General features: G+C 39.5%; 1 protein-coding gene across 1 annotated transcript in view; it reads right to left on the bottom strand.

The window, feature by feature from the left end:
- The window catches only part of LOC124606683 (ATP-dependent translocase ABCB1-like), a 222,293-nt gene that overhangs the window by 118,580 nt on the left and 79,984 nt on the right, over nucleotides 1-23,729 (bottom strand). Inside the window, exon 8 of the mRNA XM_047138698.1 lies at nucleotides 13,045-13,240. Within this exon, the coding sequence (XP_046994654.1) occupies nucleotides 13,045-13,240 (196 nt within the window). The remainder of the gene's footprint in view (nucleotides 1-13,044; nucleotides 13,241-23,729) is intronic.

Genomic DNA, 23,729 nt, shown 5'->3' on the forward strand with positions numbered 1-23,729 from the left:
TAAGATAAATAATTTATAAATGAATTCAACAGAAAGTGCAGGGAAGATGAAATGGTTTCCAGAGACATATGAAACAGAAAAGGAAAAGACTGTTTCAGCATATGGAAAATTCCCAACAGCTTTCGGTGAAAGCAAGTGCATAACATGAAATGAATAGGTTGGCAAAAGAGAGGAAGCTGTGATGGGTCGCGTTAAACCTGCCAGAAGAAAAAACAATGAATAAATAAGTAAACTAAACAGTAACATTACTTGGGTGGACGACACATTTCGTCATTTAAGACGGCACTTGGTTCACTGACTAACAGGAGAGGGAAAAATGTACAAGTATTCCCAGATTTTTTGAAGTATTAGTATTGTTCAAGAGATGTAACAGATTTAGAGATTGTTAGTAACGAAAGTAATGATAGTCTCGTAGCAATGCCAGATGAATTATGTGAAGTTACTGGAATTACGAATCAAGAAATGACTCTGGGAGGTGACGAATTTTCAATAAAAACGGTGAAACACGTATGTAACATAGCAGCGATGGCGAGGCATTGTAGCATCTGTGACCAGAGAGTATGCGCTTGACCGCGCGAGTGTTGCGAGCGGTTCTCAGTCAGTAGTAGTCGTTGCGAGTCTGTTAGTAGCAGTCGTTGCGAGTCTGTAGCTCTGTCTAGTTGAGAGCAGTACTCAGTCTGTAGTCGTCATGCAGAGCGGTCGGTCAGTAGTAGCAGCCCAGTGCGGTTGTGTGATGTAGGCGGTCGGCAACACTGGTCAAGATGAGGAATAAGGTATACTGTTAATTAATATAATCATTAGATAATGAAAAATTTTATTTATTGTAATTATTCTCCAACAAGTCTCCCAATAATAATTTTTTTATTTCAAAAGCATTTTCTCAAAAATTTAATTTTTTATTGAACTCAAGATTTCGTTGCACTTCCCATTTCATTCCACTTCTTTTGAAGAAAAACTCCACTAAAATCACAAAAAAAGAGAATATTATTATTTGCAATGCAGTTCCTCCAAGCGGTGCGCAACAACAAGAGCAGATATGTGACATCCATTTATTCTGAGGTAAGACTTTAATTCTGATTGTTTTACACAGGGCCAAAGACCGATATTTCGGTTTAATTGAATTTTCTTGTCACTGAATGGACTTTAATTTTTTGAAGGATTTATATTTGAGTCAGATTGCGAATTTCACATTTTTGTTGCCATTGTCAGTACATTTTATTGTGGGCAGGTTACGCATAGAGCAATGTCCATCAGCATTTCTAATTAGTATCGTCCTTTTTCTTTTAAAATTTTTGTAGGGAGGTTACACTTGGCTCCCCATTTCTATTAAGTATTGCTATATTTTCATTAAAAAATTTGCGGTGGGGAGGTTACACTTGGCGACACCCAGTCCAGGATCGTATTTCGTTGAGAGTCTTTTGAACAACAGTCAGATATCTGCTCTTATTTGCTTAGATATAATTAGGATTTGGCGCTACGCTTTTAATAATATTGTGACTTTCTCTCTACAGGTCAACGGCAATTTGTTGCTTTGTTGTATTTGTGTGTTGCTTTTGCATTGTGTTGGTTTGTTTTGTGAAAAATTTTGACTATTGTAAAAATGCCGCGAAAGACTGTGAATAGTGTATCGCGAAGTATTGTGAATGAAATTACCGACTTAAACAACGTGACCGATAGTAATTGTGATACGCAACGTAATGATGACAATCCTGCGTTCACTAACAATCAGTGCATTCCAACCACTAAAGATGACTTTCACCTTAATGATGAACAAACGAACTCAATTGTCTCGTCTGTTAACTTGACGACAATTGATGACGCAGAATGCTCTATGGTAATGAGCGCTGCCGAGTTTAACACACCCGATTTAGAAAATCCAAGTAATGTACAGACAAATTTTTCGAATGAAAATGATCAGTGTAGTGAGAGTATGACGGATCCATTTAATTCCGAAATAATGTCTGACAGTGTACATCCGACTGATAATCCTTTTTGTAAGTTGCAAAATGACCAAATGGTCACACAAAGCGCGACAACTGCAGGTACACCATTAAACAGTACTGAGAATGCAACAGCTACTTTAAGTTTGGATCAATTTATGACAATAATGCTACAGTTTAAGAACGATCTTGGTGTAGATATCAAACAAGGTAATGAAAAACTCAAACAACAACTTGATGAAATTTTCGACAACCATTCCAAACAACTTAGCGAAACAATTAATGAAAGTTTCAAACTGACGAACGAGAAACAAGACAACCTTAACGAACGGAGCAGACAAGTTAGGGAAGAGATTACAGCTGTTACCGTTCAATGTCGGGACAATAAAGTACAATTACGTGAGGATACTAAGACTTGTGCTAATAACAGTAATGAAAAAGTTGGCACTGCTGCACAAGAATCAAGTAGCATACGTGTAGGCACAACAGAGTCACATAAAGACAAGATTGATGCAATCACTGAACAATGTTTGGCGAACGAAACACAGATACACGAAATTAATGCAGTCACCGAACAATGCCCTAAAAACGCAGTACAGATTCGCGATGATTTGGAGTTAGTGGAAGTTTCACACACTCCGAATACGGAGGCTGACGAGAAAAGTGAACGACACAACAACCAGATTGACGAAAGTATTAAAGTAACAGAATTAACAATTATTTCAGTCACCAATACGTCACAGAACCCGCCACGTTATGAACATTTGTCAGAGTCACGCAGCGTGTATAATGTGAGCAATTTACAGCAACTACGCGGCTTAAAATCCGAAAAGCCACGCGAATTAAAATCTGAAAAGCTACACACCTTAAAGTACGAAATGACACAGACGAGCGGATTCACACCCAAGCCTGAGCGTGTTATCAAATTCAGTGACGAGAACGTAGATTTCGAGCAATTTGCATTTGTAAGAAAATGTAAGGAATTTAATAATGACAGAACACAGGTACACGCTTTGAGCTGTATACGACAATTTATTTTTGTACTTTCACCGCTATTACCTGTAATGGAGAAACTAGCTTTGAACCTGAGGCGACAATTTGCTATTGTATTTTTGACAGCATTACCTATTATGCAGAAACTGGAATTAGCACGGATACAGCGATTTACTTTTGGAATTTTACCGCTATTGCCTGTAACGCAAAAGCTAAAATTTATTTGCAGTGCGTAAATGACCTCAGGGGATTCATTACGCTTTAATGAATATGTGCCGTAGCGAGCATAGGGCCCCGAGCTGTAGTAGTGCTGTTTCATCTTTAGTTTTCTGCACTGCTGCCTTCTCTTCTACTATCCTTTATATCTATCCAAACTGCTCTTTAACTATTGCTCTACCTAGGATTAAGAATATGTAATGAAAACCGGATATGACAAATATTTTACCGAATGTGACAATTTTCAGTAGGCACTCCCGTGATGACAACTACCGCCGTAACTTTAATAACAGATAAAATCGTAATCATCAGTATCTACAAAATTTTCGGCAGTCGCAACCACATTTTTGTAACAATAGATGTTTTTCACCACAATAGCATGAAAGTCAGCCGCTTAGCATACGTAACCAACAATGCAGTCTACAAGGTCAACTAAACTTTAATGTTTCGCCGCGTGCACGTATAGTCCCAGCCCCAGCAAATAGTAACGCATGGCAGCAAAGAAATAACTACGTACAGACAACACACTATTTCAACTCGCATAGCAATACGCCGTATAAAAATTACTATCTTGACAGACGTAAAAATAACGAGCACAATTTTCAGCGTACATTTAATAACAGTCGATATTATGAGCAGCAAGAACATTAGCAACAACATATTATGATGAATGAAACAGACAATAGATGTCATCTATAGCGTAACACGTCAGTAAGAAATAACAGAACAGTTCATATAGTGGATATGCCACAACATTCTCCAGTAAATAATAACACGTACGATAGATTTTAACCAGATACAGCACAGATTGCATATTACAGTAACGCAAACATTACTTTTGACACGCAGAATTTTGTTCACGAGAATGTTATTTGAAACATGCTTTGTTGAATGCTCCACTTTTATCGCACCCAGATCTTACCAGAAATTTTTCCATTGCCACTGACAGTTCGAACACCGCTTTAGGCGTACACATTTTCCAGGAAATTGAAGAAGATGGTTCTACAGTAATTAAAAACATCGCATTTGCAAGTCGCATTTTGTCACCTGCTGAACGAAATTATTCCGTCACAGAACTTGAAACATTATGTGTTGTATGGGCTTTCACGAGATTTAGGCATTTTCTTTATGGCAGACATACCACCGTTTACACAGACCACAGAGCGATACAATTTTTGCTTTCAGCTAAATTTACTCACGACAGATTGAGCAGATGGAAACTATATTTGCAGGAATTTAATTTTACAATAGTTCACATTCCCGGCACACAAAATGTTATAGCAGACGCACTATCGCGTTCTCTCGGCAACAATCAGCAAGACGTAGCAACCAACTTCTGCAAAACAAATTTCAGTGTCATGTACATTCAGCAAGTCGCATTTGAAAACTTTATTTCATCGTCATTACAGGACATAGCACGAGAACAAAATAAAGACAATGTGTGGAAAGAAATTAAACACCTTTGGCAAGATAGGAATAATGTTACGATTAGAAACCACTACACTGTACGCAATGACATTCTGTTTCGCCGCTCTCATCCTGACAGCAACAATTGGTTATTATGCATTCCTGATGAACTGGTTAACAAATTAATCTGGTACACTCATTTAAGTTACGCACATTACGGAGCAAGAAAATGTTTTCTTATACTGAGACAGAACTGTTATTTTACCAACATGGAGAAACGTATACGACGAGTTTTAGCGTCTTGTAAAATTTGCCAGAAAGCTAAATCAGACACCACTTCACATATTCCTCCATTATATCCCATTATACCTGTTAAATTAAGACACATGGCCGCAGTAGATATTTTTGGTCCGATTCCCAGAACTAACAGAGGTTTTTGCTACATTTTTGTCGCTGTTGAGCTCACTTCAAAATTTGTTACTTTCACTCCGTTACGCAAAGCTACTGCTAAAACTGTTTCAAATGCATTTGTAAAACATTTTCTATCTCATGTAGGGCATGTAATGAAAGTAAATTCTGACAATGGATCTCAATTTCGTAGTAGCGTATGGACACGCATGTTACGAGCCAGAAACATTTCTCCGATTTATATATCCAAGTACCATGCTTCTTCGAACCCCTGTGAAAGATTAATGAAAGAAATTGGTAAACTGTGCCGAATATACTGCCACAAAAGACATATTGATTGGGATACACACATACTCTCATTCCAAGATGTAATTAATTCCATTCCAAATGAATCCACTATGCTATCTCCGACTGTTATACTGAAAAACGTTGAACCACCGAACAAAATTAAAGAATTAATAGAATTTCCCAAAAGTCGTCGCCTACGACACCACGAAATAATTGACATTGCGCTGAACAACATCAAACGTGCCGCAGAGCGCCGGAGAAGACAGCAAAAACAGGTTTGTACACGCCGCGTCTTTCACGTTGGCCAGAAGATACTAGTACGTACACACTATTTATCCAGCAAATTAAAAGGTAAGTGCAGTAAATTTGAACTTCTATACACAGGTCCATATCGGATTCGCAGCATCCCTCACCCCAATGTTGTACACGTCGAAACTTTGAGAACCAGAAAATCGAAAGGCAATCACCATATCTCAAACATTAAACCGTTTATTGAGTGAAACCACTGTATGATTCAACACACTATGATGCCATTTACTAATGCAATTAATTCACCTGACTAATTACTGATGATTATCGTATTTTTTCTTGGCAAGTGCCCGGCAAGGTAAGGTTAGCAGGTCGCTTTTCTTGTCGTTACACATCAGACCGTGCACAATTTCTACTTTTTTGTGTATATGATTGTACTCCAGTTTTGTTTGTATGGACTATGAAATAGTTAAGATATAACACACACCAGTCGACTTTGACATTTTTTTTGCCTTATGACATCTCAACATCGTGACTGTTTCACATTTTTTTTGCTCCTGCATTGTATTATTCTGTGTATATCTTTGTTTTTGAACACTGTCAATGTTTTTGACATATTACGTTTTCTGTCATGTTATGCTGTAGGGTTAATTATGTTACCATAAACCAGTCATTATCTAGTGGGTATATGATTTAAATGCAGGACATTAATCTTTGTTCATCAATTTCAGAAAGGAATGATGATTCTAAGAAATAAATTTAACATAAATGGAATTTCACCTACGGAATAAACGAAAGGAGATGCAATAACTTTATGAGGAAGAGTAAATGGATCAGGATTAACAAACATTAACAAGAATATACAATACTCATCACAGAATAGCAGTCTTAACTAATTTTTTCTTTCAGAATACAAGGTGATTGATGCAGGCTGTCAGAGAGAACTACACATCTTAGTTTTAGTGATGAAATATGCTAGAGATAAGGAATAGTTATGAAATGAGTAATGAAGTGATTTTTTGCAGATGATAATGAATACTGATGAATAATGATGAAGGATATGGTATTATGAATAATGAGGTTTTTCTTTACAGGTGATGATAATGGTGAAGTTATGATGATATGGATAATGAAGTTTTTTTCTTTACAGATGAGGATAATGTTGAAGTTATGTATTTATGCTACGTAGTTATTTAAGTATTTGTTGCAGTTTGCTTTGACAGCAGGTGTTACATTGCATAGTAGGATGACGGAAAGTTTTGGAAAGGACAGCTATGGAACACATTTTATACACATTTCACTACTTGTTAATTCGAAGTTCACTACTTTTCAGCATAGTGTGCGTTTCTTCTTTCAGGTCAATAATCCATTTTGTATTTTTTTTTCAGGAGCAGCTTTTCATGATACTTGCTAAACCTGTTACTTATTATACCTGTTCTAGTACTTGCATTTTTATATTTTTTACCCATTTGTGTCTACCGTTTATAAATGTGATCACATGTACTGCCTTGTTACATAATCTTGCTACAGCTGACTCATGACGAATGACGTTACCTATCCTCATTTGCTGCAATAGGTCAAAAGCAAATAGTGTTATGTTTCAGCAATTAATTATCGATCCCAACGCAATGCATTGCTACCAAAAAAATGTATTACCAGTCCCACATAATGTCACTAGTTTATGATAATTCTGAATAATACTGATCAACTCTGAATAGCATGTCACTTGAGTAATGACCTCTTAATGAGACTATATTCAAAATAATGCTTTGTCACTAGCTAATAACTGCAACTGTTTGTTGTAATGATACTACTTATAATGCTTGTGATTACTAATGATTTGACTGTAATTAACTGATTTTAATAATGCCTTTGTAATGATCTGAATACTACTGAAGGAGGAACACTGTTTATTGTAATGTTACCACTTATAATGCCTGTGATTATTAATGATTTGACTGTAATTAACTGATTTTTAATAATGACTTCGTAATAATCTGAATAATACTGAATGATGATTCTATTCAATACTTGCTGGCCGCTGAGTGCCAATAATTAATGTCACTCCACGAATTGTGATTAATTATGCCATTGATTAGCTCTTGTTTCCAATGTTGATACTTTGTAACCAGAAAAGAATGTGACTGTTTAATAATGCTTTGTAATTAGAAGCCAGCTAGTGATTCTTAATAGATTGGAATAACAAATGATTAATTAACTGTCATTAGGATGGTTTGTAATTAGAAGGCTAATGAATCTTAATTACTGTTTAATAATGCTTTGTAATTAGGAGAAGGGTAATAATTCTTACTACATTGGAATGACACATAATTAATTAACTATGGTACTGTTTAATAATGCTTTGTAATTAATTAAGGCTAATAATTCTTACTATATTGAAATGACAAATGATTAATTAATTAACTGTAATTAGACAAATGATTAATTAACGACAAATGATTAATTAATTGTAATTATACAAATGATTAATTAACTGTAATTAGACAAATGATTAATTAACGACAAATGATTAATTAATTGGAATTATACAAATGATTAATTAACTGTAATTAGAGAAATGATTAATTAATGACAAATGATTAATTAACTGTAATTAGGAAAAGGCTAATGATTACTGGAATGACAAATGATTAATTAACTGTAATTAGGAGAAGGTTAATGATTCTTAATTATACTCTGTAACTGAAAAGAATGCGATTATTTCGTAATGCTTTGTAACCAGGAAAAGAAGGCTACTGATTCTATGTAAAACAATCAATGAACATTTTTCTGTAATACTACATACTTGGTACAGAAATGTTCAATAACTGGGCTATGAATGCCACAAACTACTAATTAAGTCTGTAATTGTCAATATTATGTGACTTGATGTCCTTCACCTCATAAGCTGACTACCCTGAATTACTGCAATGTCCATTTGTCCTGTTTATCCTAGTGATCATGGAGCACTATATTTGGTTTTTGCACTAATTCTACGTTGGTGTGCCTTGTAAGAGTGTGGTGTTGACACGACATGCTGTCCACCACCATGAGCGATGAAGACATTATTATGGTCCCACTGTTTGGTGTACCTAATGTACTGCCAAAATGAAAACATGGAACATTACTACGACAGTTCAGTGTCTTGGCTACACTGATAAATTCTGATGGGAAACGAACTTCAAGTTGTGTCACTTGGTGTTGTACTTCTGTGGAAAGATATGGACTTTCAGAGCAGCTGTGTGCAATCTAAAGTGCTACAACCATGATGCAATCCTTCCCTTTCCTATCCTGATTCTTGTCACATAAAGAAAAAATTTTTTGGTAACATCATTTATGAACTCCAATGCGAGTACACTTATGTCACTTGTCAACATAATATTTTTTTGCCAGTCTGTTCATTTGTTCTGAATATGCTAAAGAATTTTCAGTGCCTGTGCACTTTGTTATCTGTCAAATAATTTGTATATACTTTTCTGATTTGCTACTATGTTTTGTACTCACATTTTGTCTTTGTCTGATATATTTTGTACTTAGTGCGTGTGCACAACATTTACTTTATGTACTACATCTAATTATTCTTGCCAGTCTGTTTATTTGTTCTGCATATGCTAAAGAATTTTTTCAGTGCCTGTGCACTTTGTTATCTGTCAAAAATTTTGTATATACATTTTTCTGATTTGCTACTATGTTTTGTATTCACATTTTGTCTTTGTCTGATATATTTTGTACTTAGTGCGTGTGCACAACATTTAAATATTCTGTAAGTTGTAGAATTTTGTTAATTAAAGAAAAATTTTGCCGCGCTTGGCAAGTCCAAATGACTCACCATCGCTGCCAAATTTTTGCCCCCCCAGTGGAGGGTTATGAAACACGTATGTAACATAGCAGCGATGGCGAGGCATTGTAGCATCTGTGACCAGAGAGTATGCGCTTGACCGCGCGAGTGTTGCGAGCGGTTCTCAGTCAGTAGTAGTCGTTGCGAGTCTGTTAGTAGCAGTCGTTGCGAGTCTGTAGCTCTGTCTAGTTGAGAGCAGTACTCAGTCTGTAGTCGTCATGCAGAGCGGTCGGTCAGTAGTAGCAGCCCAGTGCGGTTGTGTGATGTAGGCGGTCGGCAACACTGGTCAAGATGAGGAATAAGGTATACTGTTAATTAATATAATCATTAGATAATGAAAAATTTTATTTATTGTAATTATTCTCCAACAAGTCTCCCAATAATAATTTTTTTATTTCAAAAGCATTTTCTCAAAAATTTAATTTTTTATTGAACTCAAGATTTCGTTGCACTTCCCATTTCATTCCACTTCTTTTGAAGAAAAACTCCACTAAAATCACAAAAAAAGAGAATATTATTATTTGCAATGCAGTTCCTCCAAGCGGTGCGCAACAACAAGAGCAGATATGTGACATCCATTTATTCTGAGGTAAGACTTTAATTCTGATTGTTTTACACAGGGCCAAAGACCGATATTTCGGTTTAATTGAATTTTCTTGTCACTGAATGGACTTTAATTTTTTGAAGGATTTATATTTGAGTCAGATTGCGAATTTCACATTTTTGTTGCCATTGTCAGTACATTTTATTGTGGGCAGGTTACGCATAGAGCAATGTCCATCAGCATTTCTAATTAGTATCGTCCTTTTTCTTTTAAAATTTTTGTAGGGAGGTTACACTTGGCTCCCCATTTCTATTAAGTATTGCTATATTTTCATTAAAAAATTTGCGGTGGGGAGGTTACAACGGAAGGGAAAGTAATGCAAAAGTAATCGAAACAATGGTTTGCAAAATGTCCGCGGTAGAAGGTAATTCCCCAAAACTGTAACTACGATGCAGCTGTTTTATTTCACGCGAAAGGTGGCAGACACGAAATAACAACTTTGAATCTAACAGTGTCCTCTCTGTAATGAGCAAAATGCTCACCAACGGCAGAGATAAAACAATGGATTTTAATTAGGCGAAGTAAAAATGTTTGTTTAGAAGTGGATACAGCAAAACGGAAGTCTTGGAAGAGGTTTTCTGAATCAGCATTAGCCTCCATGCATGAAATCTGTGTATACTGCGAAGCATGTTATTCAAATGAACGGTTGTCAGATTTACCATCTGTTCACTTAGTGGATTCATCGAAAGATGAAGGAGTAAATACAGGTGTACTCCTGGGAGACATATTGTGATCCTAGCCGCTCATGTTGTGCGAGGATGTGCGGAATGGTAATGCCTCTGGTTTTTTTTTTTTAATTCTGTTCTCAGTATCGGTTCAGGTACTACTTGATATATTTATCACTCAGTCGACTTCCCCGCTTCGGTGACGCAGCTTGAAACCCTCTGCTGCCAGACGGCTCCGAACTGTAGCGTGTAACATCGCTGTGTGTAACGTAACTACGTCGGTGTGTGAGAAATAGCGCGCTGTAATCGGGTTTATAACTGCAGAAAGCGTACCTCTAATTGAAACCCTTGGAAGAATGGAAGCTGTGTATGATGATGATTGTATCTATGTCAGCAATACGCGACATTGTGTTGTTCGTGCTCATAATGAAGGAAATAGTAGTGCCAACCTCAATGTGTGTGACAGTGGTCGGAGGTGACGACCACTTACGGTAACCGAGGAGACTCATCGGAATATGGTTGATGATTAGAAAAAACCGTCGTGTAATACAAACACAGGCCTCAGGCATACCACGGGAGTATGTACATACCATCACTGCAGGACCGTGGTACAGAAAACTATCTGCACGGCAGAAGCCTCGAATTTCTCTGATGAATTCATGAACCCTATACCGATGAGTCTCGACGGCTGCCGTATGCGGTCGTCCATTTCGAGCGCTGTCATACACGTTCAGGTTAGCAACACCGTTTCCTTCTTACGAGCATGAACAATCCAACGCCGCATATTACTGATATCGATGCAATCATCAACGTACACAGATTTCAGAGGGCCGCACGTCTTCTACTGTCAGAAACTCGATTAAGGCACGCCATTTCTCACGTACCGACGTAGTTACGTTACACATCGCCATGCTAGACTCTACAATTCGGAGCCATCTAGCGGTAGAGGGTTGCAACTTGAGTTGGCGAAGCAACCGATACTTGAATAGAATAAAGAATTCGGAGGCATTTCTTTACATCAAGGCCCAAGCATGTTAATCATCTGGAAAACAATACTACGTTTTAGCAACGTTAGACTTTTCACATATCATTCCGTTATCTATACATGATTACTGGCAGTTATATCCATTCATATCTTGATAAGATGTCGAAGAGTGGCAAAGATTATATTGTTTTAAATATTCGCAGATGTAAATTTCAGCTTATACAAATACCTGGTTGCCAATATTTTGTGGGATATGTAACGGAATGACAATATAGGCGCCATCATATTTAAAGCGAATGAAATCTTTCTACAAAGGAGAATAGTTACAAATCACTTATGCGACCCATCCTAGAATATTACTCAGGTATTTGGCACCTATACCAAATACCGGGTGTCCCAGGAAGAATTATCAGTATTCATGATATGACATAAAGGATAATTCTATGCAAATAAATAAATAAATAAATAAATAAATCTAGTAAATGTGTGCTCTAAAACTGGACACTTCAAAATCTATGAGCACTTTTTTATCTTCACTACTGTAGAAACACAACTCTTCTACTGAACAAGTGTTCGCAACTCCTAATACATGCATTATAGAGGGCATGTTTACAAGGTCATTTTTTCTTGGTTTGGTCCGTACCACCTACTCCCAAAATACCGAAACATGGAAAGAAAAGAGCTTGCAGCAGAAGAGGTTTATTTCACAGTAACGAAGATGAAGTGCTCATCGTTATTAAGGTATGCATCGTAAAGCCCGTGGTTTCTGGACTTTTTTTTGCTTCGAATGTTCGTTCCTGTCACATCCCTGAATAATGGCCGTTCCTTTGTATAACTGACAGGGATTTCTGAACGTATGCAAGTAAAGGCAGCACGAATGGTAACATGTTTGTTTGACTGAGGGGGGGAAGGGTATTCACTATGGGAAATATCCTGCTCCACGCATTACACAGTGAGAGAAAGAAGGAACTTCCCATCGACAACGAGATTATTAGACACGGAGCACAAACCCTGAGTAGTTAATAATGGAGAAAGAAATGGTCCATGCCCTTTCAAAGGAGCCGTCCAAGCGTTTGCCTTAAGCGATTGAGGGAAATCACAGGAAACCTAAATCTGGATGGTCGAAGGCGAATTTGAACTGTCGTTGTCCCTGATGCGAGTCCAGCGAACAAGTGCGGCACCTCGCTACGTACTCCACAGTTGTTTACGGAGTTTGCATGTCAGTATAAATGCAGAACAGATAACTTTTAATGAATTTGGCACACTGTAACGGCGTAGTTCAAAGCCGAAAACCAAGCCCACATTAATATGCCACGACGAAAAAAGTTTCTTACCATTGCTACTAATCTGTTTCTGTTGTATATACGCACACAGAGTAGTGCATCCACCACCGATATAATATCTTGAAGTAGGTGGTCCCATAGTCTCGACGGAATAGCTAGCACACTTACTGTGATCACGGTTGCTGCGTCGTACTTCCTCTGGCTCTCGGGATACTCCTTGTCCCTGAGGAAGAGGTACACGCCGTACCAGGACGCCACGGCATATACGATGTACACGGAGAAAGACGAGATAGCAGAGTACAGTCCGCCGGCTAGGTTCCTCTTAAAGCCAACCTTCACAGCATCTTGCAACTTCTCGTTGAACCTGAAACATGTACCAGGTTATTCTCGTGAGCTGATCATAACAGATGAGGCAGGTTGCCTAAGGGAAACTCAGTGACGGTTATGTCAACGATTTCTGTTTTTATAAATTATAACTCTCAGCTTCAGGTTGTAACCTGCCCCTCCCTTATCGACCTTAATGACAGTGAAAAATTAAACCGCGTGTACCTAATGGAAATTTGGGAAAAGCAATCGTCACCGAAGTTAATCTGTCGGTAAAGAGGGAGGAAAGGGTTACATCTCAATGAAAGGAAAAATGCAAATGAAACTGGTGGAAATTAATTTTGAAAAGGGGTAAAGTTAATGAAGAAAGTAAATGTGCGGCCGTTACGTTAACACTTAACTAGCGGTAATTAGATATTTGAGATTTGGGGGAAATTACGGTCGCCAGTCCTAAGGACAATTACTATAGTAACTGAAAAAGAAAGGTAATTACACATATAATTAGCACTAGAAGCATGGCAACTGAAGGTTGACACGTGTAGTGTGAAAACTGAAAGTTTGTCAGAAGTAATAACTTTCGCTGCACTCTGACTTAATTTAGCAAAAGAATTAATAAAACCGGAAAATTGAAAGTTAATTTAGTGACTGAAATTAATAAGAAGCTTTCTTTCTTAAGCACATCGAAATTCAGTAAAATACGGTTAGTGTTGGACTCCCTCAACAATCATTTCAAAAGCTACTTGAATATACGCAATTTAGAAATAAGAGATTTGTGCTTGCGTAATCTAAATATTGTAGCCAGCTATGAATACTTAAACTGAACTTTGAAATTAAAGCAGTGAAATGGAATGATTGTACTTTAATGCTGGCGTCTGAATTTCAACGACACTCGGGTTCATTTCGGAAATGGAAGGGACCCTGCTTGGTAATGCGATTGGGACAATGAGCAACAAAAGTTCATGCTAAGTTGCTGTAATTTTGCGAGGCAAATGGAACAGTTTGAAAAGCTGAGGTCTGCCATACAGTTCTGAAACTTTACGTGCGTTTAGTCTTCCTTGTTGGTTGATTGAAGATTTGAAGTTGTCGATCGAGGAGGTGGCGACAGTCACTCATTGTCGGCCGTCGCTGTTGCAGAAGCTGGATGTTGGCGCGCCTTCTTCTCGACACGGTCACCAGACGCAACGGGCTCTTGATGTGCGCCAGCTAATGCTTCCCGTCCGCGACACCATGTCAGAAACTATCATCGCAAGTCGAGCGCAATTACATGCTGCCAAACCCCGAAAGCGCGGCAACTCGCGGGAGCTTCACACAACACACCTGCTTCACTGCACCACCCCAGCCAGACTCCCACTGCTCTGCCCGCGCTCCACGCGCCAGAGTTAACACTACCAAAGATCCTGAACACTTTCGTTCTCCACACGACCTATCGATGTATTCGTTCGATAGTATAGTTTTCCCTAGGCCAGACCCAGCGTATAAATACAAATAATCTTTACACAACAAATCAATTATACATCGACATAAATGCATAAATATATATACAAATAGTAAAACAATTACAATGTACAAAGACACAGAAATGTTTTATATTCAGGTAACAACATAAGGAAAAAATTATGGTACAATAGATGGAAATAGGAGGATATGCATTTCCGGCGTTACACGTGCCCCACATTGTCTGAGGATGTTCGTGTAACCTAAACAGACTCAGAAAATGTCCCCAAAAAGAAACAGCGGAAATGCATATGCTCAAAACGTCAACAAAATTTAGCATTCGTTTAATTAACCATAAACCAATTTTTGGACCGTAGTAATTGAGTGGAGACACTCCTAATCTTATTCCACTCTGTCATCTTGCACAAAATAAAACAGGTTGACAACATATTAAAATTCATAGAAAACATAGAAAATGGTTTAGCTATCCTAAAATTGTCAAAATTCCTAACAGTATCAAGAAATGGAATACTATTTACAAAATTAATCAGAGTACATGGTCATAAAAAACAGGTATATCAAATATGCAAATTAATAATTAATTACATAGAATACACATTTTATATAACCTTTTCATAATTAATACTCTCGCCATGAGAGTCCACTTAAACGGTAAACAAGAAAATTACACACATCAGATCGAAAAAACATAAATATTGACAGCAGAATTCTTTCACATCAGCTGTCCGGGAAGAAAACAACTCCGCCTTCCGTACTCGCAAGTACAAAGAATGCCGACAGCGGCACAAGAGCCGACAGCGGCACAAGAGCCGACAGCGACTGCGCCCCGCCAGTATTGTTGCGCCCGCCTGTGCGGCACGCTTGATCTCACTCGCCCTGTGTAACGGCATCTCCAGAATGTCCGTTTCACTGAACTCTTTCGGAAAAACTCACTCCCGAGTAATCTCAAGGAGTCCATTAATTCTATCACAGTGGATAAATCAACACTGTCCATCATCACACGCATGTACTAGCCTGAAACTTAAAACAGCGTCTAAGTACATCGGCAATGACTAGTAAAACACATATTCATGGAATCTTACAGCTAATTACAAAATCATATTTACAATGCTTCATCTACTGTGACTCAGCTGAAAACTTAAGCTAGCAGGTTGGATTTTTCGAATGATTAATAATCACTCTCTTAAATCATTTAGTAAAATTTAATTACTTATTAATTACAACTTCTTTAATGTCCTCTTGGTCAGGTAAAAGCATGACAATCTAGCAAATCGTTTAAATCTTACACTCTATATTCACATACTGTACAAATTACCCATTCTGTGGTATTAATCAATCCTAGGTTGGTACAATTTCAAGTCTACAATGTTCCGTATACCTAATAGTTTTCCAGAGCTTGGATACTCTAAGCAATATGCATTTGTGTGAGATATACCAATGACTTTATATGGTCCATTATAAACAAGCTTAAATTTAGAGATTTCATTGTCTATCTCGCTCGATTTCTCATGAGATTTTACATGTACTAAGTCTCCGATTGCAAACTTAGCAAAACGCGCTTTAGCGTCATGTCGACGTATGCGAGCATCGGCTCTTAGCTTCATTACTTCTCGCAAACGATCTTTTTTTTCACACCAATATTAATGTCAATCGGTGGAGGGAATTTGATTATTTCTTCCACAAGTCCCGGTTTGTCTGAAAACACACTCTTATTCCTCATTATTACTTCATACAGGCCTCGTCTTTGTTCGTGTGTTATGTTTGACACACCGTCTACAATACTTTCCAATTCACTTTCTACGCTATTGTCAATGCCGAGATTCCTCACATTACAGTAGTTCAAATTCATACCTACGTCAATACCATTCGGCCAGTTAACAATGTGTATAGGCTGGTATTGCCTATGCACACCGTCTCCTGCCTCGTCAAAACTAACTACTATTGTTTTATCTTGGGACGTACATGTCAAAGTTTTGCTTTCGCAATTAATCACTGCACGGTACTTTAATAGCCAATCTAACCCGATAATTACTTCCGTAGTTAAGTCTGGCACGACGACAAACTCTTGCTCAAATCGTGCCCCACATATCTCGAAGTTGACAAAAATCTGTTTTGTGACCGGTTTACTGGCCTTCCCAGTAGCACCGGAAATTTTCACTCCTGTTACTGGCATAACTACGATGCCGGGTCTGTCTTTCAGTAACTCAAATATTTTCCCAGATACAGCACTCAATTCTGCACCGGTGTCAATCAACACGTTTAGTTGTAGGTCGTGCATATTAACAGACACTACTATCTGTCTACACTTGTCCTCGACTGTTTCATTATTTTTCCACAGTAAATCCTCGTCTATATCCAGGTCACTCCAGAAAAAACCATCCGGCTTTGATCCTAAATTCGGCTTATCTGGCGGTTTTTTCAGCCTCTGTTCACATACAGTTTTAATTTCAACACGTTTGTCCTGAGGCTTAGTCTGTAGCTTCGCCTCCAATACCGAAACCTTTTCCTGTAACTCGTCAACTAGTGAGTGTTGCTTTGCTATCAATTCACAAATTGTCACCTTCGTTGATTCCACTTTGGTCAGATTGATCTCATCTGCCAATCTACCTGGAGGAATGTGCCCAGTAGCATCTGAAATTACTTCCTCTGGATCTGCGCAACCCACACTGCTACCGTCTGACCGCATAACGTCAGCTCTAACCTCATACACGCTGTAATCTACGTGCTTTTCTACCAATCGTGTCCGGCTATCACTAAAATTTTCGTAATCTTTCTCCTTAATACTGTCGCAATGTTTAAACTGGATGTTCGCGTCGGATGGGTCGGCTACTTCTACCACTACAACTTTCGGTAAAGTCTGCCGGTTAGGGCCAGAACTTTCTATCACTTCACAACTACTATCTTCCTGTGGGACGAGACGCGGCAAATCCTGCCTGCGCTCCCTATAAACACTTCTCCCGTACAGGCCCCTATAATCTCTTAGTTCGTCGTATAAGCGACCGAACTGCCTTAACCAGACCTTATCCCTCTCTACATCCCCTCGCTCAATGACGGACGTTTTATCCGACATCTGATCTTCTCTCAACACTTGCGAATTATTCTTAAACTCAATCTCCAGTTCCGCAGTGGGTATTACAGCTGCCACTTTATAATCGATTTCCGGAACACTACTTAAATTGTTCTCACTGACAGTGAATGTTTTTTTTACTGCCGTGTATACAGCTGATCTACTACTTGTGGGTGCACTCCTTTCTCCTAACACTGGCACACTCTCCCGCCGTTGATTATTCCATACGGAATTTTCATAACGACGACACCTGGGTTTTCTCCTGTTATTGGGCCGCCAAAATTTCTCCACGCCCGGTGGGCCCCTCACCGGCGCGGCTAATGGTTTCCCTGTCTCGTCCCAGCAGATACGCTCCCTGGATGCTGCTGAGGCGGCTGGTCGCACCCTCTGGCGTTATTACTATTCTGTGAAGTCCGTATCACTCTAGTATGATACTGGTTTCCGTCATTCCTGTTATTATTTGCATTGTACCGATTGTCGTTACGGCACGAACCATTATTGTTATTGCTGCCAAGATTGCGGTATGCATTATTCCCATAGTTATCATTGTTGTGGTTGCTGTGGTACCCGTTGTTGTTACCACGGCCTCTACCAGTATCGCGATTATTGCGCCAATTGTCCTCGTCCTCAACTCTTTCCAGGAAATCATTGATTGTCCTGTAATTGCTTCCTACGTAGCGTTTTGTATCATCTGGAAGCTTCTTGTAGAGTTCCCAGACTACTTCGGATTCCGTGCGGCGATCACGCAAATATTCCAACTTGCGGATCCAGCCCTCACAAAACTCCTTCATCGAGCCTCGCGAATTCGCATCGAAAGGCCTCGATACGACAAATTCGCGCCAGACACTTTGCTGTTTTTGCTCTGACCAGTATTCAGCCAGAAACAAATTTTTAAATTCGTCAAAAGTCAGGTTCGTAATGTTGAGGTTTAAGCCCCAACGCTTGGCATCACCAGCCAACGCATCAATAACCGCATTAATTTTTCTCTCATTAGTCCATGATCTGGGTAAAACTCTTCCACAATTTTTAATGAAATCCGTCGGGTGTATGCCGCCTTTTTTCAAGGGGTCGAACCGCTCCTCTTTCGTCAACAACACCGAACTATGTGCACAGATTGGCACATAGCTCTGTTTTTCGTCAAGTTTCCTTTCTAATTCCGAAACCCTCGTAATCACTTGGCAAGTGGTTGTCGCAAGCGTTTCCACTTCCCTCTTTTTCTCTTCGCAGGTATTAGCCTGCTTCGTCACTTTGGTATCTACTTTGGATACTAAAGCCTTTAAAGTTTCCACCTTCTGTTGATCCTCTTTTCTCACTAATTGAATTTGTTCCGTCACCTTATTCTCGATGATCGGAGCAACTGCGTCTCCTACACTTTTCTCGATTCTGCTAATTTCGGAATCAAAACGAGTATTTATGCTCGCAATTTCCGCCTGAACGCCTATCATATCCTGTTTAAGATTACCGATTTCGGTATTAATCACGACAATATCGTCTTTGATTTTATCAACTTTTGTGTTAACAACTTCAACATTGTTGTTAACAACATTAACAGCTTTGTTCTGATTATCTAGCATTCCTTCAATTTTTTCAGACTGAGCTTCTTGCTTGGCAGCCTGAGCTTCTTGCTTGGCAGCCTGAGCTTCTTGCTTGGCAGCCTGAGCTTCTTGCTTGGCAGCCTGAGCTTCTTGCTTGGCAGCCTGAGCTTCTTGCTTGGCAGCCTGAGCTTTTTGCTTGGCAGCCTGAGCTTCTTACTTGGCAGCCTGATCTTCTTGCTTGGCAGACAGAGCTGTAATTTCTGCCGATTGACTCCTGATTTCGTTAATCAAAACATTCAATAAATCAGTTAAATTCCCGGAAACTACCGATTTTACTCCCGCAGCGGCTCCCTCTTTAATTGTCCCCCCCCGTATTCGTCATCAAGGGATTCAGATTTGATTTTCACTTCCGATTCCGAAACAATTTCTAAAGTTTGGAATTCTATTTCTGCTCTTTGTTGCGTTTCGGCGGTCGCGTCTTTCATGCTAGCCGCCTGCCCCTGAACAATGGGTACCGCGGTGCGCGTTTCCCACTGTTCGACCGATTGTTCCGTATCCAAGTCTACCAAATTTTGGCAATTGCTGCCTTCACTCATTTTAATATTTTTCAATATAAAAGCCAAATCTCAAATCTAATTAGGATTCCTCACACTAATATTCTCGCTGACGTATCGACCATTTCGTAATCAGTACTTTGTTACGAGATTTGAACAATGCAAAATTCGTGTCCAGAACAACCTCAAATCTGAAGATTGTCCTGTCACCAGGTCGCCACGTGTAACCTGCCTCTCCCTTATCGACCTTAATGACAGTGAAAAATCAAACCGCGTGTACCTAATGGAAATTTGGGAAAAGCAATCGTCACCGAAGTTAATCTGTCGGTAAAGAGGGAGGAAAGGGTTACATCTCAATGAAAGGAAAAATGCAAATGAAACTGGTGGAAATTAATTTTGAAAAGGGGTAAAGTTAATGAAGAAAGTAAATGTGCGGCCGTTACGTTAACAGTTAACTAGCGGTAATTAGATATTTGAGATTTGGGGGAAATTACGGTCGCCAGTCCTAAGGACAATTACTATAGTAACTGAAAAAGAAAGGTAATTACACATATAATTAGCACTAGAAGCGTGGCAACTGAAGGTTGACACGTGTAGTGTGAAAACTGAAAGTTTGTCAGAAGTAATAACTTTCGCTGCACTCTGACTTAATTTAGCAAAAGAATTAATAAAACCGGAAAATTGAAAGTTAATTTACTTTAATGCTGGCGTCTGAATTTCAACGACACTCGGGTTCATTTCGGAAAAGGAAGGGACCCTGCTTGGTAATGCAATTGGGACAATGAGCAACAAAAGTTCATGCTAAGTTGCTGTAATTTTGCGAGGCAAATGGAACAGTTTGAAAAGCTGAGGTCTGCCATACAGTTCTGAAACTTTACGTGCTTTTAGTCTTCCTTGTTGGTTGATTGAAGATTTGAAGTTGTCGATCGAGGAGGTGGCGACAGTCACTCATTGTCGGCCGTCGCTGTTGCAGAAGCTGGATGTTGGCGCGCCTTCTTCTCGACACGGTCACCAGACGAAACGGGCTCTTGATGTGCGCCAGCTAATGCTTCCCGTCCGCGACACCATGTCAGAAACTATCATCGCAAGTCGAGCGCAATTACATGCTGCCAAACCCCGAAAGCGCGGCAACTCGCGGGAGCTTCACACAACACACCTGCTCCACTGCACCACCCCAGCCAGACTCCCACTGCTCTGCCCGCGCTCCACGCGCCAGAGTTAACACTACCAAAGATCCTGAACACTTTCGTTCGCCACACGACCTATCGATGTATTCGTTCGATAGTATAGTTTTCCCTAGGCCAGACCCAGCGTATAAATACAAATAATCTTTACACAACAAATCAATTATACATCGACATAAATGCATAAATATATATACAAATAGTAAAACAATTACAATGTACAAAGACACAGAAATGTTTTATATTCAGGTAACAACATAAGGAAAAAATTATGGTACAATAGATGGAAATAGGAGGATATGCATTTCCGGCGTTACAAGGTCACATGAAAATTGTGATTGACTCTCCTGGCCTGTTCATCTGTAGATCTGATGCAACGAATATAAATCATTGCGTGATGACTTGTTAAGAAATATGAACGGGCTGTAAGACACACTACATAAACAGGTATTAATGAGGCACGGAGATTTGTTATCTATCGGCAGAAGGAAGGCAGCGTGACGGACCGTTACACTGTTCTTAGGAGTTTTCTTAGGTTGGCTGCGTGACACGTCCCCAGATTTTGTTTTCGTCCTTATCTGACACCTGTCTGAGCTCATACAGGGTGAGCAAATAAAAGTGACCTGGAAAATACACTACGCAAAAGAATTAAGAGGTCACTTTTTTGAACCACCATCATTTTCCCAATATGCGATGCAGAAGTGCGAAATTTGACTCAAACATGCCTGCAACATTCCATTGTAACGATGCAAAAGCGTTGCGCCCTGCGACCTCACCCTCGGACATGGCGTTGCCTCCAGCACGGTGTCGAGACATGCGAAAAATAGGTCAGCGTTAAGAAGATTATGTGAGGTGTAAGGTGGCTTAATGTAACTTTGGCACAAAATTTCACCACAACTAGATCACATACCTAATGAGGAAGTATTGAATAGAATTGGGGAGGAGTTTATGGCACAAATTGACTAGAAGAAGGGATCGGTTCGTAGGAGATGTTCTGAGGCATCAAGGGAGCACCAATCTAGAACTGCAGGGCAGCGTGGAGGGTAAAAATCATTGAGGGAGACCAAGAGATGAATACACTAAGCAGATTCGGGAGGATGTAGGTTGCAGTAGTTAGAGATGAAGAAGCTTACACAGGATAGAGTAGCATGGAGAGCTGAATCAAACCAGTCTCAGGACTGAAGAGCACAACAACAACAACAATGCCCAACGGCACCGTAGACCAGTTACACGGTAGTCGACAGCCCCTTCCCCCTCCCCGCCTTAACCACATCCCGTCATTTTCCTTCCCGCCTCCGCCATGCAGGCCAGACCGCGAGACCTGAAGTTGAAATCACGCGTGTTCTTATGGGTGGCCGAGGAAAACATTTCAGACACGTAGCCGCTCACTGTCGACACGAAAAGGCTTCATGTGGCATAAAAGCCGTTAATGAAACCACCCCTTCCCGTGAGACTCTTATTTTCATAGATTTCGTAGTCGATAACGACAGATTAAGGGAAGGCAAACCTACGTTTCTAGCATTTGTAGACTTAGAGAAAGCTTTTGACAATGTTGATTCTGAAGGTGAAAGTGGTAAAATACAGGGAGCGAAAGGCTATTTACAATTTGTACAGAAACCAGATGGCAGTTATAAGAGTCTAGGGGTATGAAAGGGAAGCAGTGGTTGGGAAGGGAGTGAGACGGGGTTGTAGCCTATCCCCGATGTTATTCAATCTGTATATTGAGCAAGCAGTAAAGGAAACAAAAGAAAGGTTCGGACTAGGTATTAAAATCCACGGAGAAGAAATAAAAACTTTGAGGTTCGCCGATGACCTTGTAATTCTGTCAGAGACAGCAAAGGACTTGGAAGAGCAGTTGAACGGAATGGACAGTGTCTTGAAAGGAGAGTATAAGATGAACATCAACAGAAGCAAAACGAGGATAATGGGATGTAGTCGAATTAAGTCGGGTGACGCTGAGGGAATTAGATTTGGAAATAAGATGATTAAAGTAGTAAAGGAGTTTTGCTATTTAGGGAGCAAAATAACTGATGTTGGTCGAAGTAGAGAGGATATAAAATGTAGACTGGCAATGGCAAAGAAAGCGTTTCTGATGAAGAGAAATTTGTTAACATCGAGTATAGATATAAGTGTCAGGAAGTCGTTTCTGAAAGTATTTGTATGGAGTGTAGCCATGTGTGGAAGTGAAACATGGACGATAAATAGTTTGGACAGGAAGAGAATAGAAGCTTTCGAAATGTGGTGCTACAGAAGAATGCTGAAGATTAGATGGGTAGATCACATAACTAATGAGGAGGTATTGAATAGAATCGGGGAGAAGAGGAGCTTGTGGCACAACTTGAGTAGAAGAAGGGATCCGTTTGTAGGATATGTTCAGAGACATCGAGGGATCACTAATTTAGTATTGGAGGGCAGCGTGGAGGGTAAAAATCGTAAAGGGAGACCAAGAGATGAATTCACTAAGCAGATTAAGTAGGATGTTGGCTGCAGTAGGTACTGAGAGATGAAGCAGCTTGCACAGGATACAGTAGCATGGAGAGCTGCATCAAATCAGTCTCAGGATTGAAGACCACAACAACAACAACGACAGTTTGGTGTGCGATGTACGACGGATCGATCATCTTGATCTGAAGTAGCAAAGCGTGTTTATGCCTTTTTCAGCCCTCTTTCTTCTCGCTCTCTGTTTTCATGATCGTGGGAAACAGGATCAGGGTATGCATTGGGACTTGCATGA

This window comes from Schistocerca americana, chromosome 3, assembly GCF_021461395.2.
Source record: "Schistocerca americana isolate TAMUIC-IGC-003095 chromosome 3, iqSchAmer2.1, whole genome shotgun sequence".
Lineage (NCBI taxonomy): Eukaryota > Metazoa > Arthropoda > Insecta > Orthoptera > Acrididae > Schistocerca > Schistocerca americana.